General features: G+C 48.2%; 1 protein-coding gene across 13 annotated transcripts in view; it reads right to left on the bottom strand.

Moving 5' to 3' along the window:
* The window catches only part of Tmem44 (transmembrane protein 44), a 40,064-nt gene that overhangs the window by 4,442 nt on the left and 17,198 nt on the right, over window positions 1–18,424 (bottom strand). The window contains exons 9-10 of one of the 13 annotated variants that reach the window (XM_039088942.2): window positions 13,789–13,963; window positions 2,602–2,634 (exon numbers count right to left, since the gene is read on the bottom strand). In XM_039088942.2, the coding sequence (XP_038944870.1) occupies window positions 2,602–2,634; window positions 13,789–13,963 (208 nt within the window). The other 12 variants (XM_039088946.2, XM_039088945.2, XM_039088937.2 and 9 more) reach the window with 12 other exon arrangements.

Raw genomic sequence — 18,424 nt, 5'->3', positions numbered from 1 at the left:
TCTTGTGACCACAGCAAAGACAAGGGAAAGTCAGTAGGGACAAGCCAGCCAGGCCTGCGTTCTAGGGTCTAGAGAGATAATATAGCTTTATTAACATCACTGGTGCTGGGGAAGGATCCCAGGGCCCAAGCATGTGAGGCGAATGTTGTACCACTCAGTTAAATCTCCTGCCCTCACGCTGGTTTCGCCCCCCACACAGTGGAGCTTTCAGTCAGGGATTGACAGAACAGCCACCATGAACGGAGCAACTCCACCTCCCTTTCCATCTCCCCCACTTCTTCCCTCAACAATCCCTGCCCTGAAATCTCCTCAATGAATAACGTTCATGAAAAAGAGCAGTGGCCGTGGACTACATCGGCTTGGGCTGTAAGACCTCTTTGGGCAGGATCCTAGACCCAGACATGCATATGTACTCAGAGAAAAGACTGCTGTCACAGGTCACTTCTGAGAAGTCCTGCAGAAGACCTTCAAGGCTCTCATGTAATGCCCCTAGCTCTAAAACACAAATGTTGGCTTTGTTCTGAATAAAAAGCCTAATTCAATTAATGATTCGCCCAGATACGACAGCGCCAAGATCTACTTCTTGGTGGTTAAAAACCCCACAATGGGCTGGATGGATGGCTCAGTATGTCAAGAGTGTTTTCCCCACAACCACAAGGACTTGAGTCTGGAACCTTGCGATCCCAGTGATGTCAGGGGCAGAGACAGGAGGATTGCTGGAATCTGCTGCCTGCAGGCTAACAGAAAAACATGAGGTTAGTGGAGAGACTGTGACTCAAAAGAATAAGGCGGAGAGTGATAAAGGAGGACATGCTCCTTTGGCCTATATGAGTGCATGATGTTCTGCACAACCTTACATGCACACACACATTCATGCATGCATGCATACACAGGTGTATGCACACACATATGCAAACACATGCACACACACCCATGCGTGCACATGCACACACATATGCATGGGCACATACACACATGCATGCATACACATGTGTACACACACGCTTGCAAAGAGAGAGAGAGAGAGAGAGAGAGAGAGAGAGAGAGAGAGAGAGAGAGAGGAGAGACCCTGCAAACCTGGCATTGACATAACTTGGTTCTCTGGGTACCTGTCTGGGGTTCTGCAAACTTTCTGCATAGTTTGCAGACTTGGCACCTCTAACCAAACTCTTTCCACACATCAAAGATTCTCCGTAAAATAACTCAGCAGCCCTTAGCCTCAGAGCCATGCACTCAGTGGAAGAAGCAGGGACCTGTTCTGTCCTCTGAGGATGGCCTGGACATCTTTTATGAACATAGCACAGACCCGAGTCCTAGATCAGCGATCTCAGAATGTTCTCTGGATCAACAATGTCAAAAGCACCACACCACCAGGCATTGGGCTGATGTTAGAGGCTCTGTGGACACTGGAGGTGGCATGAGACAGACAGTTTGTCATCCTAACAAGTTATAACCAAACTTCTTAGATGCTCTGATGTTTGAAAGCCACTGTTCCGACTCCTCAAACACCTCTTACGTTATCAGTGCTAACCCTGATGGATTCACCTGCCCACAAACAGAAACAGCCCGACCCCGAGCAGGTGAACCCTTTAACGAGGATTGAATCTTAGAAGGCGTTTGAAGTCTCGGACGTTGGAATCTGTAGGGTAACATGGTGAGATGCTCTGAGCAGTTAAAAAAAAAAACATAATTAGAAATAAGGCACAAATTAATTCTGGTGAGTGACGATGTACTCTTGTGTCACAAACACTCCTGAGGGACAGGCACAGGTGGCTGTCAGGAAATCTGCTCATCTGGTATTGCAAGTGAGGAGACTGCCAGCTGCCTGAGGACGCAGAAAAACGGCAGAGTGCGTGGCTGTTTCTCATAATCGCCGCCCAGCCGCAGCCACAGACCACTTGTGACCTGCAGCTCTTCCACAGCTCACAGACCCCCCCAACCGTGTCTCTTCACTGGGTTACACATCTCCTCTAGGCTCCTCCCTGGTTGTCCCAGTCTACTCTGAAGACTCTCTGGTACGGCAAAGACTTTGAAAGAGAGCACCTCAACGCCCCACAGGTCCCGCATTTATGTGCCTCCTGATCTATCTTTCTTTCTTTCTTTCTTTCTTTCTTTCTTTCTTTCTTTCTTTCTTATTTATTTATTTATTTATTTATTTATTTATTTATTTATTTATTTATTTGCAGTACTGGGACTTAGCTGTCCTGGGCTTACAGCTGTCCTACACTTCTGAGCCATATCTCCAGAATGCATTCCCTTTTCGATTTTTTATTTATTTATTTATTTATTTATTTATTTATTTATTTATTTATTGAATATAAGTACACTGTAGCTGTCTTCAGACACACCAGAAGAGGGCATCAGGTCTCATTACACATGGTTGTGAGCCACCATGTGGTTGCTGGGAATTGAACTCAGGACCTCTGGAAGAGCAGTCAGTGCTCTTAACCTCTGAGCCATCTCTCCAGCCCCCCCCCCCTTTTCAATTTTTAAACCAAAAGAATTGTCATGCCCTCCATCCACAGAAGCCTGACAAAAACAGAAATTGGAAAAGGAAGCTGTGAAAGTCCCTCCCGAAAGAGACCAAACACTCGTCCATACCTGCTCCGAGTTTAGGGCTTCCCAATACTTCTGCTGTGGGATAAAAAAGAGACAGACAACAGGTTGGACAGATGGCGCCCCTGCCACCGAGCAGAGTGCAACCTCAGCTCCTTGGTGAGCTGAGAGCCAGAGCCTTGGCTGGCCCGGGGGTGGGGGTTGGGGGAGGTGGGGGAACACACTCCAGCGCTCCAGCAAGCAGGAAGGCGGCTGCTATTAGCAGAGTAGTTAATTTAGTAAGTTAGTTAAATGAGCAACAACAACAACAACAACACACAAAACAAATACCATGATTGCTAGGCAGGACTGTGGGTTCTGGGAGAAATGATTTACAGAGACATAATAATTACTATGATTAGAAATGATGGGTGCAAGCGGTTCTAATAATAGTAGTAATAACAGTAATTCTTCTATTCATTAAGGGCATAGCTGAGGTGATCCAAAGCAAACCCATAAAACGAAGAAAGAGGTGCTCATAAAATCTCATCCTTGACGGGCCTGCCAAGCAGCTTGGGTTCACTCAGTGTTTACTGCATGGCTGGTTCCACTCCAAGCCTCGAGTATGGCCGACTCAAGACCCTGAGGGGCAAGCGCAGGCTGCCCCATGCCTCTGGCTCTTCCTTCGGTGCCTGGGAGACATTTCTGACCCAAGAGCTGAAACCTAGGCTGATAGGCTACTGTGGGTGTCTGTGAAACTAACGGGTTTAAGGCTATTGGCACATGAAAGCAAAGTTTCTACCATTCACATACTTTAGAAAGTACCCGTACATAAGTCCTAACTGTGACATCATGACTAAACCTAATACTATCTCCAAGCAGCCCCAGCCGACCTCTGCAGAATCCTTAACCTCCTTCTCACTCTGCAGGGAGGGGTTCTTGCCATGAAACCCAGGGCCTTGGACCAGTTACAGTTTTTGCTATAGCTCAGGCTGGCCTTGAATATGCCGCAGCCCCAAGAGCTGTGATCTTTAAGTGTGAGACACCAAACCTGGCCCAAACATTACTGGTTCTACCAGAGCCTAACCTTAAGTTGCCATTTTTTTTTCTCAATCAATTGATCAATCAATTTTGTGTAATAGGCTCTCAGTATGTAGCAGAAGCTGGCACGAAATGTGATCCTTCTGCATCAGTCTCCCCAGTGCTGGGATTATGGGCATGTACCCCCCCTTCTTTTTTAAGCTGAAATATATATATATCATATATATTTATAAAATATATAAATATAATTATATAATATAATTTGTGATATAATTTATTTATATATACACATATATGTATATATATGTGTGTATATACATACATAATCGTTGCTCCTATTTGTCCCTTCCTATCCTCCCCTGTCTCCTCCCTGATCACCTTTTCTTTTTCCTAAGAGGAGAGGAAGCATTATTCAGAAGCAAAGTGACAGCACAGATAGCTACAGCCAGGCAGTGGCTCCCAGGAAGGAAGCATTCAGCCACATTGGTCTTTTTATGGCATTCTTCTGGGGAAGCAAATGTGGAAAATACTCATAAGAAGGGGTACAAATTATTAAGCTGATGTAAAGTAGGGGCCAAGAATACCTTATAACTTTAAATTGTGGCGGAAATAAGAAGAGAAGTTAAATTCCAAAGCACTTTGCTTTTCCTTAGAAAATACAGGTATTCGTGCAAAATGTAAGTGGCAATTTGCCCCCATTCGTTAGGATGCACTTGTTTCTTTAAGGAATGTTTCGGAGTGCAGTGCGCTATCCTGGACCGGCTCCAGCTGGTGGAGAACTGCTGAGATCCAAACAGAGCCGGAGTCCAGCTGGTAGAAACGTACTGAATTCATTTCTCAGCTTTGCTAAATGTAGCACGTTATGTAAGACGTGAATAGAGCAGCTGGGCAAAGGGCAAACGGAAAATCGGTACTAATTTTGAAAAAAATCTGTACATCCAAAATTATTCCAAAATGAAAAGTTTATTTCAAGCCAAGCAAACCAATAAGTATGCTTGAGTCTCCCAGGCTGAGTTGAAGTGAAACTTTATAAACAGGCTTTCCAAGCTGCCAACGCCAGGGACAGCTTGAGAGTGAAGGAGAGCGCCCTCTGCTGGAAGGATTAAATAAGGTTTGTTGTTAATTTAAGAGTCTCTGTGTAGATCAGACTAACCTCAGACCAGCACCCCTCCTCTCTACCTTGTTCCTGCGGTGCTGGGATTCCAGGGAAGCACCATCTGGCCTTTAAGTTCTCATTTTAAACCACTGATGACAGCATCCTAAGAAGCTCACTTAATTCAAATCTTTGTAGTAGAGCCCTCTCCTCCCAAAAGACTAACAGTAAATAAAATGTTTTAGGTCTTTCTCTGTTTCAAGAACAAAACAGAAACAAACAAACATGTTTTTGTTTGTTTGTTTGTTTTTCACAGGAATAATTTAAAAAAAAAATAGCATCCCAGCTGGTGTTAGGGAGGCAGAGAGCAGGAGGTTCTGAAGTTTTCAAGGTCACTCTCATCTACATATAGATTTGAAGCTAGCCTGGGCTACTTATGGCTCTGTCCCACAAACACACACACACACTCTCACATACACTCTCACACACACACTCTCTCTCACACACACTCTCACACACACACTCTCACACATACACACTCTCACACACACTCTCATACACACACCTGGGACTGGAGAGATGGCTCAGCAGTTAAGAGCACTGGCTTCTCTTCTAGAGGTCTCAGGTTCAATTCCCAGCATCACATAATGGTTCATAACCATCTGGAAAATAAATCCAGTTCTAGGGGATACAGAGCCCTTTTCTGGCTTCCTCAGGCACTGCACGCATGAGGTACACAGATATGTATGCAGGAAACACTCGTACACATACAGTAAAAATAAAGTACACACACACACTCACACACACACACTCACACACTCACACACACACTCACATACACTCTCACACACACTCTCTCACACACACTCTCTCACACACTCTCACACACTCTCACACACACACTCTCACACACACTCATATATACACACTCAAACACATTCACACAACTATCACACATACTCTCTCACACACACTCTCATACATACTCACTCAAACACACTCATACACAAACTCTCTCACACACACTCAAACACACTCACACACTCTCTCACTCACACTCTCACACACCCTCACACACACACTCTCATACATACACACTCAAACACACTCATACACACTCTCTCTCACACACACACTCAAACACACTCACACACTCTCTCACACTCTCACACACACTCTCTCACACACACTCTCATACATACACACTCAAACACACGCACTCTGTCTCTGTCTCTGTCTCTCTCTCTCTCTCTCACACACACACACACACACACACACATACACACACAATGTTTTATCATCCTTGGGAGAGAACTGAATAGCCTTCTGAGAACAGTTTTCATTGTCATGAGGTACCTATAATGATGACATATGCACACACTATTTACACTGCACTAAGATCAAATTGTGCAAATGCCTTTTCCCTTTTACACTCAACAAACATCTCCACAGTCTTTATCCTTTGGGACGGGCACTTGACATGTCTGTCATTCAAGCCAGCCTCCAGCTCCCGAGGACTGGACTCCAGGTGTTGCCACCACACCTGGCTCTGTGCATTCTTGAGTTCTTTTCCAGGCCACGACTGTGTCACGTCTGTGAGCCATAGCACAGAGTTTCCACTCATGGGCTTCCTACAGCATGCTTTCCCATGCTTCTGAAATCAAGAAGCAAGCACCAGTTTTCCTTTTACACAGCATGTGGTAGTATTTCTTTTATTCCTGGGGAAGTGGAGATGGCTAAGCATTGAGGAAATAAGATGGTATTCTAAGCTCAAGACAGACTGTGGGAACTGGGGTGTCAGGACCGTCTGCCCAACGACTTCCTCTTCTATGTAGGGAGAAGTGACTGTTCCCAAGACTGGGGAGGTAAGGTGGTACTGGACTTGGCAGGGGTCACATTTTCAGACTGTCCATAGAGAGATAAGATAGGTTCATCTCCTCTAGATTGGATTAAATGGATTTCCCTTTTTGTCTCTTGCAAACCTTAAAATCTTACACCATATTTCCCCAAACTCTCATTCTTTCTGTTTCCATACTGTTATGTTCATTGCTGGGGACTGAACCTGAGGTCCTGACCAGCCTACAAAAGCCACATCAGATCTATGTCTGTTTAAAACTCACACAGCATTCTTAACTATGGTGGTTTCCATGAGAATGGTCCCAATTTGGTTCAGACATTTGAATACTTGGTTCCCAGTTGATGGAACTGTTTGGAAAGGATTAGGAGGTGTGGCCTCATTGGAGGAGGTGGGGCCTCATTGGAGGAGGTGTGGCCTTGTTGGAGGAGGTGTGGCCTCATCGGAGGAGGCGTGGCCTCATTGGAGGAGATGTGGCACTGGTATTGGGCTTCTGTCTCACTCTGCCTCGTGCTTGTGCCTCAAGATGTGAGCTCTCAGCTGCTGCTCCAGCACATGCCTGCCTGCCTGCTGCCATGTGTCTCATTACAGCAATAGAAAAGAGACAAAGATGACAAAAAAAAAATAGCCAATTGTATAACACTTACCCCAAGCAGCTGACATTACAGTCCCTCTTCTCTGACTGCCTCACGCTCCCTGCCCTGCCCTGCCTTCCTGGGCTGTGACGGAGGGAAAAAGGATCTGCAGCCTGGAACAGTCCATAGGACACGAAGTGCTGTTCCAGTGAGGCCTGACTGCTCTGGGTGGTCTGACCGGCAGACATCTCCAACAGGACTGGACAGGCCCAGTGGGCTGGATTAGAGAAAGCAAACCTCAGCCCGCAGTGGATGGGCTTCCTTTGTGAGCGTGACACAGCTTCTTCAGAAACAGGCTAAGGTTGGAAGGAAAGGGCCGTCTGGAGGGGGTTACTGTGTGTGCAAATGTGTGTAGAATCCTACGTCTCTAGACTCGAGTCGTACTGATACACAGATACCTTGGAGCAAAGGGAGGGACGTGGTACACAAGGGACATGCTCATGAGAATTTGCAGGCAGTGCTGCTGTTCAAATGCTCCTCTGGTCGTGGTCAACCTACAGCTTCTGGGGTTTGAGCCACAGGAATGGAAATGTTCTAGAGCAGGTGTGTGTGTGTGTGTGTGTGTGTGTGTGTGTGTGTGTGCACATATGTGCATAGTGGTGTGTGTGTATGTGTCTGTGTGTGTCTGTGTGTGTGCATAGTGGTGTGTGTGTACATAGTGGTGTATGTGTGTGTGTCTGTGTGTGTGTGCCTAGTGGTGTGTGTGTACATAGTGGTGTGTGTGTATGTGTGTGTGTCTGTGTGTGTGCATAGTGGTGTGTGTGTGCATAGTGGTGTGTGTGTATGTGTGTGTGTGTCTGTGTGTGTGTGCATAGTGGTGTGTGTGTATGTGTCTGTGTGTGTCTGTGTGTGTCTGTGTGTGCATAGTGGTGTGTGTGTACATAGTGGTGTGTGTGTATGTGTGTGTGTCTGTGTGTGTGCATAGTGGTGTGTGTGTGCATAGTGGTGTGTGTGTATGTGTCTGTGTGTGTCTGTGTGTGTGTGCATAGTGGTGTGTGTGTATGTGTCTGTGTGTGTCTGTGTGTGTCTGTGTGTGCATAGTGGTGTGTGTGTGCATAGTGGTGTGTGTGTGTGTCTGTGTGTATGTGCATAGTGGTGTGTGTGTGCATAGTGGTGTGTATGTGTGTGTGTCTGTGTGTGTGTGCATAGTGGTGTGTGTGTGTACATAGTGGTGTGTGTGTGCATAGTGGTGTGTGTGTATGTGTGTGTGCATGTGTGCATGCAAGAGAGAGAGAGAGAGAGAGAGAGAGAGAGAGAGAGAGAGAGCGAGAGAGAGCACATGTCTAGGCTGCCACTGACACAGCAATTACCAAGGACACCGACCCTCTTGGCTGGTGACTTGCCCCCTAAGCTTTCCTGAGGGAAGTCTTTCTAGTTTGGGAAACTGGCTGTCTTAGTTAGGGTTTTATTGCTGTGAAAAGATACCATGACCACAGCAACTCTTATAAAGGAAAACATTTAATTGGGGCTGATAGTTTAGAGGTTTAGTTCACTGTCATCATGGCTCCAGAAAGCATGGCAGCACTTGGGCAGACATAGCATTGGAGGAGGAGTCAAACATTCTATATCTAGATCTGCAGGCAGCAGGAAAAGAGAGACACTGGGCCTGGCCTGAGCATCTGAGACCTCAAAGCTTCTCCCATAGCTCCTCCAACAAGGCCACACCCACTCCAACAAGGCCACACCCACTCCAACAAGGCCACACCTTCTAATGAGCCTATGGTCACTCTCTTTGAGCCTATGGGGGACATTTTCATTAAAAACAAACAAACAAACAAACAACACCACAATGGCCTAGAGTAAACAGTCTTCGCCACCTCGTCCAGCCGTACACCTCTACAGCTATACACAACGTTCTCTTCCAGCTATACACCTTTATATCTGGGATCTCCATTGTGAGGAGGGCGTGGCGGAGGCGCAAGAGTGCCCTACAGCATCAAGACTCCGTCCTGTTCAACTCTGGCTGGACTTTTTGCCGTCCCATTATTTCTGATCTTAGGGCAGGCCCAGTGCTTTCAGATGGTGCTATCGTGTGTCGCTGCCCTTGTACCTTGTACTGAATGGGCTCCATGAGTAATGTGTGGATTCGCAGTCTGTGGAGTGCACTTTCCCCTGGAAATTCTGAAAGTCGACATAGACCATGCGAATGCCCTTTCTGAACGGCCATCAGGCATGTCAACGTTTGAAAATTGGTCATCTGCTCCCCCGAGTGCTGCACTAAGAACTGGCAAATAGGAGTTTCTACACATCCTGGCTAGTTTTATATCAACTTAACAGAATCTAGAGTCATCCGAGAGGAGGGGACCTCAATTGAGATATTTCTATAAGATCAGGCTACGGGCAAGTTTGTAGGGAATTTTCTAATTAATGATTGATGGGAGAGGGCCCAGCCTATTGTTGGTGGTATCACCCTGGGCTGGTGGTCCTGGGCTAGTAGTTCTATAAGAATGCAGGCTGAGAAAGCCACGAAGAGCAAGCCAGTAAGCAGCACTCCTCCATGGCCTCTGCATCAGCTCCTGCCTCCAGGTTCCTGCTCCATTTGAGTTCCTGATTTGACTTCTCTCAGTGGATTATGATTCAGGATACATAAGCCGAATCAACCCTTTCCTCCCCAAGTTGCTTTTGGTCATGGTGTTTCATCACGGCCATAGGAAAGTGACTAAGCACTATGGTTTTCCCGGGGGAGTGTCCATGGCACATGTGGTCTTGTTGGCCTCATGCCTTCTGCCATCGGTGGGACTCATGTAGATCCCAATGTTTCATCCTGAGCTGGAGAAGACACCATGTGAGGACAGTGGCAGAGTACACATGAGTAGAAAGACTGAGGCGGAAGTCAGTTTTATCATCTATGCAAGAGTAGAGGCTGAACAGCCTTGGTCCTGCCAGTGCTGTTAGGGGCCATCTCTGCCAGCACAGCAGTGAGCAAAGCAGGCTTCAGGCTCTAGGTTCGAATCCTGGCTTAGCCTCCTCTTCCTCTTCTTTCTTATTCCTGCTATCACTGCACAGGGAGGGAGGGACGGAGGAAATTGATAAAGGTGACAGGAACTGAGTATCTCCTTGGCTCACAGGCCTGGACAGTGGGAGGGTAGAAGCATCCACTGTCTCATCTAAGGGGTTCATCAGAAGCACATGTGGTCAGTGACAGGTTCAAGCCACAGGGATCAGGGAAGTACACCCAATTACATGGCTTCAAGTATGCGAATGATGCCACCTTAGTGACAAGAGAGGTTAAAGGCAGGATATGATCTCTGAGGCCTGACTCTGACACACACACACACTCATCTATCTATCTATCTATCTATCTATCTATCTATCTATCTATCTATCTATCTATCTATCTTTCAGGCGAGAGTTCCAAAGGTGTGTGCAGAAGATCTGAGTCACCATGGCCAGGAGGCACTACAAGTTCAGGCCTGTCCCTCTGTCCTCGTGTATTTTCCCTTCAAATGCCCACGCTCAGAAAATGTTTGCTGAATGACTGAGCGGCTGCCGAGGGGAGGTATATACAGTTACACCATCTTTCAACAGACACCTCCTGATCTCACTTAGTAGCAAACAAACCAAGAAATTCAAGGCTCGTGGCTCTCAAAACCAACGGCTCTGAGGAAGGGAGCACCAGTTAGTGGGCCTGGTGCTTGATCTGAATTTTCCTCTTTACCCCTTCGTGCTTTCCAAATTTTCTGCTCCACAAAATGCATAACATTTAGTGCGTTATGCTTATTCATTTATTTAACCTTTTAAGGTTAGTTCTTGCTATGTTTCCCAGGCCGGTCTCAATCCCGGGTTCCAATCCTCCCACTTCAATTTCCAAGGTAGTTAGTTGGGACTGCAAACATATATAAGTTTTGCTTGTTTTGTTTTGTTTTGTTTTGAGGCAAGGTCTCACAGTAGCCCAGGCTGACCTGAAACTGACAATATAGCCCCAACTGGCCTTGAACTCATTGTAATCCTCCTGTCTCAGCCTCCTGAATGCTGAGATTTTAGGCTTGAGCCACCAGACCCATTTTTTTTTTAACTACTTTTAAAAAACTAGAAATGTAAGCCAGGCACAGTGGCACATACCTATAATCCCAGCACTTGGGGGGCAGAGGCAGGAGAGTTGCCTCAAGTTCAAGACCCATAACTATCAAGTGCTGGGGCCATGCATGACTACACTGTGAGTGCCTGTCTCAAAGAAAGCACAGTATAAGCGGCCAGTAAGCCTGATGCACCACTCACCTGGAGACAGTCGTGACCCCTGTGTGTTCACTGCTATGGGAGCTCCCAGCCCCGTCTGACCCGAGAGTGGGGTTAGTCCCACGTTCACTGTCTCTGTATAGGACCTGGCAGTTGTGCCATTGGGTGTGTGTAAGCGGGGATAGGAATCCTGAGCTGGGGCATCTGAGCTTCTATACCTTAATCCCGGAGGTGGGCAGAAGCAGCCAGAGCCACTTGCTTAGTTTGGACTCGTGAAATGTATACATTATTAAGCTTTTGTTTCGTTTTGAGACAGGGTCTTACTGTGTAGCCCAGGCCAGTCTTGAACCTTCAGTGAGCCTCCAGCTTTAGTTTCCTGAGTGCTGGGATGACAGGTATGAGACACCAAGCTGGCAGGGATGTGTGTATTTTTGATTTGTGTGTTTGTTTCTCGGTGTAGCCCTGGCTGTCCTGGAACTCACTCTGTAGACCAGGCTAGCCTCGAACTCACAGAGACTCACCTGCCTCTGCCTCCTGAGTGCTGAGATTAAAGTGGTTGGGCCACTACGGCCTGGCTGGATGTACATATATTTTTAAAAAGATTACATTTATTGTATGAGTGCACTGTCGCTGTCTACCAGAAGAGGTCATCAGATCCCATTACAGAGGGCTGTGAGCCACCATGTGGTTGCTGGGAATTGGACTCAGGACCTTTGGAGGAACATCCAGTTCTCTTAACTGCTGAGCCATCTTTCCAGCCCTTGGATGTACATGTTTTTCAATAATGGATTTCTTTTAAAAGGTGAGACTATAAATGAGGGGAAGAATGAAAATCGCAGAGCAGAGGAACAGCCAGGACCGGCTGCAAGGGCGGGCTCTGGCGATGCTGGAGACTGCCACCGCCGCGCTGCCGCCGCCACCTCGTGCTTATGGACAAGCAAGATGCCTCCATTTCCAGAGAGTGAATATTCCCTTACACCTCCCCCCGGCCCTCCAGTCACTGCTCTGCCCTGACCTCTCTCTGCAGTCCCCTTAGCCACAGGCCTCAGTGGAGACGGCCGGCTCCAGGCTTCTTGGTGTCCCACACATTCTCAGACTCTGTTTAGGAGCACAGCCTCAACAGGTGGACAAGCCCTAGCTCCAATGCAGCTCTCAACCATCAGCTTTTAGGGCGTGAGGGACACCAGGTGAGACACCTGCCCTCACCAGGCCACAGCCACCTGTGGCAGGTGGGCAGGAAAATGGGCCACAGGGGGAAGGAGCCGCTGGTCCTGAGGGGAGGGTCACAGCAGCCCGCCTCTGGATAGAATTCTGACCCATGGAAATGGGGCCAAATAGGACCCCAGGAAGGAAGGTCCAGATGCCTAGGACAGGAAATGGCCAGGACAGAATGGTAGACATAAGCAGAGATAGCAGAATGCGCTGGCTGGAAACGCCTGGAAATCAAACAAGGAACCTGGTTTACCCATCCCGCCTCAGTCAGAAGTTCTGAGGTTTGGAATTTTTGAGTCCTGTATAAGTCTGACTAATTTTCAGACTCTGAGTACATAATGATAATTCTGCCAAATAAGGGCATTAAAAAAATCAAGCCAAACCCAAACCACAGATCAGTGTTACATAATGCTTACTAACATCCTTCCACACTTGGGATTTTAACGCAAAAGGCCGGAACATAAAACTCAGCAGTTCCTTCACCAAAAAACACCAGACAGCATCCTTCTCCAACGTGTGTGTGAACCTGTGTTACCCTTCATCTCCTCTGTCTTCAGACAAATGGAAACTCCCTTGCTGAATGGGGTTGAGAGGGGCTGGGTGCTCAGAGCGACAGGACACATCGGAGTCTGTGCATCCCCAATGTGGTGAGCGTTTCATTTAGATACAAAGACGGAGGCTGGGCGAGCTGCTTCCTATAGGTCCTGCCTGTGTGGGTCAGCACTGTGTTACAGGTCTCTGTTTTTTTATGGTCAAATGGGCTGGGGAACACTGATACCAAGCTTCCTGCCTTCCTTTCTCCCTTCCTCCCTCCCTCTCTCCTTCCCTTCCAACACATTATTATATAGCCCAGGCTGGATTTGAACTCATGATCCTCATGATCCTCATGACTCAGCCACATGAGTCCTGGTGTTACAGCCTAAACCATTAGTCATAAACTATAACACGAGGCTTTTTGAGAGATCTATTACTCATGCTTTCTGTTTTTTTCTGTAGGAAGGACCTGACTGTGCAAGCCGTCTGTGAGAACTGGACCCCAATATTCAACCTTCCCTTGACCAGCCCAGCCATGAAACTGAGTCCTGCCCCAGTTTGTGAAGCTCCTCCACAGACTGTGGGGGCCATCCAGAGAGCTTCATTTATGATTAGCAGTCTCGAGGTTAATAAGGCAGGGTTACAAAGCAGCCCAGTCTCAAGGAGGCCCCAGCAAGGGTTGGTAGGTGACACACCCATGCACCCACCCGGAAGGCAGGCCCTGTACCTCCAGGTCGGAGTTAATGGAGGAGACCTCGGAGGAGCTGCTGGAAGACACTCTGGCCTGGATGACCTGAATGGGAGGGTACGAGGGAGGCTCCTCCAAGGAGGCGTCTCCAGTGTTTGTCTGTCCATCACCGGGTAGCCTGGTGGCGCTGCAGCCTGCCTGCAGGGAGAGAAGGAAAGAGAGGCTGTGGTACTTGGTTTACTTCACTTCTTAGCATACAAAGCGTTCGTACACGCACAGCATTCCACAGGCACAGATGTGTGGGGTGCAGTGTCCCCTGGACCCCTTATTCCTCAGCATCCAGAGGGGGTAGCACTCATGGTCCCTGTGTCCTTCCAGACATTCCACGTGGACACACTCAAATGCACACATATGTGTGTCCCCCCTACTTCCACAAACAGTAGCACGCACGCTATCGTCTCTTACGGGTTTTATTTCCACTTAACAATATATGCCTTAGATGTGGTTCTATATGATAAGCTATCGGGGGTTGTTAAGAGGTAGCATTACAGATGCTCATAATCCATTTAACCCGTCCCTTACCGAAGGGTACTCAGGGGTTTGAAATCTCCTTTTTCCAGTCTACGCTGACCTCGGTAGGTCATACCAGGGGAGTGGTTTGAATGAGATGCTTCTCACAGTCTCAGGCTTTTGAATACTCAGTTCCTAGTCGGTGACCCCGGGCAGTTTAGGAGGGGTGGAATTGTTAGAGGAAGTACATCGGTGGGGGTGAGCTTTGAGGGTTTAAGATTCCTGCTAGTGTTACTTTCTTCCCCTCTACCATGGGTTTGCAGGTCTGGCCAGATCCAGTTGTAGAGTCTGCCCTCACCATTATGGATCTGGAAGCCTAAATCCATCGTCCTTTTCTACCTTGCAGTAGAGAAGTAACAAATACAGCCGGACATCTGAAATTTCACGGTACACATAGAATTGCCAGGACGTTCTGGATTAAAGGGGGCAGTCCATTTGTCACCTTGACAGCTATTGTCCCTGAGGCTTTATCAACTCACACCAGGGCGGCATTTGATAGAGTGGTGGGGGAACTGGGAGACACAGGAGGAGGGTGTTTGTGACTCGATCTGTTATCTATCTTTAACCTACTTAACCTATCCTTCCAGAATAGGGTTCTGGAGAATCCTCAGAGATCAGGAAAGTGCCATCTACTGGACTTTCACAGTCATGCAACGTTCTGGGTTTTGGTCAGAGTTGGGAGAACGCCCTCAATTCCAGCCCTTGGGAGGTGGAGGCAGGAGGACCAGGAGTTTCAGGTCAAACTCAGCTGTGTAGGGAATGACAGGACAGACTGGTTACAAGAGACCGTTTGAATAACAGCAACAATAACAAAAAGCAAAGGGTTGAGGTGGTGCACTGGTAGGATACACTAAAGAAGAAACAGCGAGAGGATTATGAGTTCAAGGCCAGCCTGTGCTATACTTAGGGTCTGGCAACATGGATCAAAAGGTGCTTGCCATCAAGCCTGACAACCTGAGTTGGATCTCCCAGAACCCACGTGGTAAAAGGACAGAACATGTACTTTATGTCATGTGAATGACAATGACCCCAACACACACAGCCTACACCAAAGCTTTCTGAAAGGCCATCTTATGCTGACTGTGTCGCATCTCCGTAGGAGACTTGTCCTCTTTGGGTCTCAGTTTCCCAGCCAGTCAAAGAGGCTGGTGAGCACAGTAATGGAAAAGGATCACGATGTAAGTGCCCTGACCCCAAATACTGAGAGTTTGGCCCTAGGTAGGCTGACTGCTTGCACCAGATTCCACATGAGTCAGTGGGGCAGGTGGAGAAAGTCCACAGAGAAACAAAGGCAGGGCTCCGGATGCAACCTTGGAACATAGGTCAGGGGCACCCTGCTGCCCTCAGAGGAAGGGAGCTGAAATAGAACCTGTGGGTGGAATGGGGAGGCAGGTGGTTCCTAGGCAACGAAATAAATCCTATAACCCTCAGCGTGAATTACACCCCAATCGACAGATGAACAAGTGTTTTCCAACGTCCCTGTTGAGGGTGAAGCTGTTGGTCTTCTATGGCCATGGCCCCTCTGCCCATCTCCAGGCTGTCCTGAACCTCCTGAGTCCTGGCTCTAACAACTGGCAAGCCATATGACCTTGATCAGTTACTGAAGTCCATCCCCCTGCCCCCCCACCTCCATCCCTGCCTCATGTTTCCCAGGCTGTAAGATGTCGGCACTGACCTTAATCTATGGCAAGGGCTAAAGGGGATAGGTAAATGCTGATTGTGCTGTTCCTTCAGTTAAGGTCAGTCAAGCCGGCTGCTCAGCAGGGCCTCAGGGCCTCAGCAGGGCCTCAGGGCCTCAGCAGGGTCTCTCGCCCTCTGGTGACACAGGTGGAAGAGGCTGGGCAAAACTCGCTGGTGGGTGGGCTTCTGTAGGGGAGAATGAGGGAGGTACACATCCCTCGTGTGTGTGTGTGTGTGTGTGTGTGTGTGTGTGTGTCTGTGTGTGTGTGTGTCTGTGTGTGTGTGTGTCTGTGTGTGTGTCTGTGTGTCTGTGTGTCTGTGTCTGTGTGTCTGTGTCTGAGTGAGGCTGGGCAGGGTGGTTCACAGGGTGGTTCACAGGGTGGTTCACTCGAAACTGAGCCATGAGGTGACTGAAGATGAACACAGTTCTATGCTTCTCGTGTGTGTGTGTGTGTGTGTGTGTGTGTGTGTGTGTGTGTGTGTACTTGTGCGAGAGCATGTGCGTGCTCTGGGGGGGGGGCGTGGAACCAGGGCTTCAGGTGCATGCTAAGCAAGCAATAAGCCAATCACAGCCCAGGGTTTTTTTTTTTTTTTTTGTCTCATAACTGCTGTGATTTAAAATCATCAATCTTAAGTGGGAGCAGGGGCCACAACACTGATCAAAATGCAGCTGAGGGGTTGGGGATTTAGCTCAGTGGTAGAGCGCTTGCCTAGGAAGCGCAAGGCCCTGGGTTCTGTCCCCAGCTCCGAAAAAAAAGAACCAAAAAAAAAAAAAAAAAATTCAGCTGAACTGAGGGCTCACAACTACCTCAGAACTTTAGCTCCAGGAGGTCTGACACCCTCTTCTGACCTCACGGGCTCCTGCTCACACGTGTGGTGCACAAACATACCTCAGATGCACACACATACACATAAAGAAAAACGTAAGTTATATTTGTAAAAGAGCGCTCCTGCCTAACGGGAGGGTGCACACCTGTAATCCCAGTGTCTGAGGTAGGATCTGAGGACAGCTTAGCCTACAGACACCCACCTCCCTCAAATACACAAACAACAACCAAACCAAACCAAACTGACAACAACAAAATTCCTCAAAAGCAAAGCAAAGCGAAACCAAAAGCAAAGCAAAACCAAACAAGCCCTCGGTTTGCTGGTGTAGACAGCAGGCTGGACCGGGAGTGGTGGTAAATCGCAGCCAGGGGACATCTGTTTGCTGGAAGAACACGCCCTCCTCCCTTTTGAGACAGTGTGTGTGCAGCCGGGGTTGCTGATAGACAGCATAGGCATTATTTTTGTTCTGTTGGCTGCAGGGTTTCACCTGTCCCTGGAGTTGGACTCACTGTGTAGCCCAGGCTGACTATGGAGCAGTCTTCTGCCTCACCTCTCCAGTACAGGTTTCATTAACTATTTTTTAAATATATTTTATTTCATAGGTACAAGTATGTTGTCCGCATTCATGTCTGTGCACTGCTTGTGTGCCTGGAGGCCAGAAGAGGGCATCAGGTCTCCTTAAGTAGGGATCACAGACCATTACGAGCCACCACGTAGATGCCCAGAGTAGCTCTGGAAGAACAGTCACTGCTCTTAGCCACTGAGCCACCTCTCCAGGTCTCTCGTTGGCTATTTTAAAAGAAGCATTTGCAGGACCAACAAATGGCCTGGGTGGGAAGAGGATGGTGCAAGGGGAAAAGAAAGGGGATCTGGTCTGCACTGATGACGGTTCACTGGTAGAGTTCTCTCCTGCCACTTGGGAGGCCCAGGTAGGCCTGGGTTCGATTCCTGGTCAATAAAAAAAAAAGAAAGAAAGGGGAATCTGGGGCTTGAATCACTACATTGATAGGGACAGCACTTCCTGTGGGGACAGCACTTCCTGTGGTACAGTGGGCGCCTATCTAGGCAGGCAAAGCCTGAGCGCTGTGTGGATGTGGTAAGTGTGAGACACCATGTGGTGCATCTGGGCGTCTGGGACTGGAAGTAAGGGGAGAGGACCAGAAACCTCCTGAGAGTCAGTGTTGGGGAGAACTGGGCAGTGGAACTGGGGTCTGCAGGAGCAGACCAAGAGGAGAGAGCACTCCCCCATCAGGGTTGAGGCAATCCCGCTCTAAGGGCAAGTTACCACTGAAGCTCGCCCTTAGTGAGAAGTGACAGAAAACAGTGTTGGGGCCACAGAATCAGGTGTGTGTGGGGGGTCAGGTTGGAAGTCACTTGAAAGCTCCTTGGAAGTCACTGGTGAACTGGCTAAGACATCTTAGACTAGTGGGATAAGGGGGTGAACTTTCTGTAATCTCTTTCCCAACCCTCTTCCCCTTGAGGATCCTGAAGAAGCCCCACAGTCTCTTCCCCAGCTCTGCTTGCTGCCTCAGCTTCAGCCCAAAGTCTCGCCGCCTCTTCTCAAGACCACCTTGCTT

This window comes from Rattus norvegicus, chromosome 11 (assembly GCF_036323735.1).
Source record: "Rattus norvegicus strain BN/NHsdMcwi chromosome 11, GRCr8, whole genome shotgun sequence".
NCBI classification, from domain to species: Eukaryota; Metazoa; Chordata; class Mammalia; order Rodentia; family Muridae; genus Rattus; species Rattus norvegicus.
Note: the sequence above shows the minus strand (reverse complement) of the source record. Positions and strands in the feature narration are given on the sequence as shown.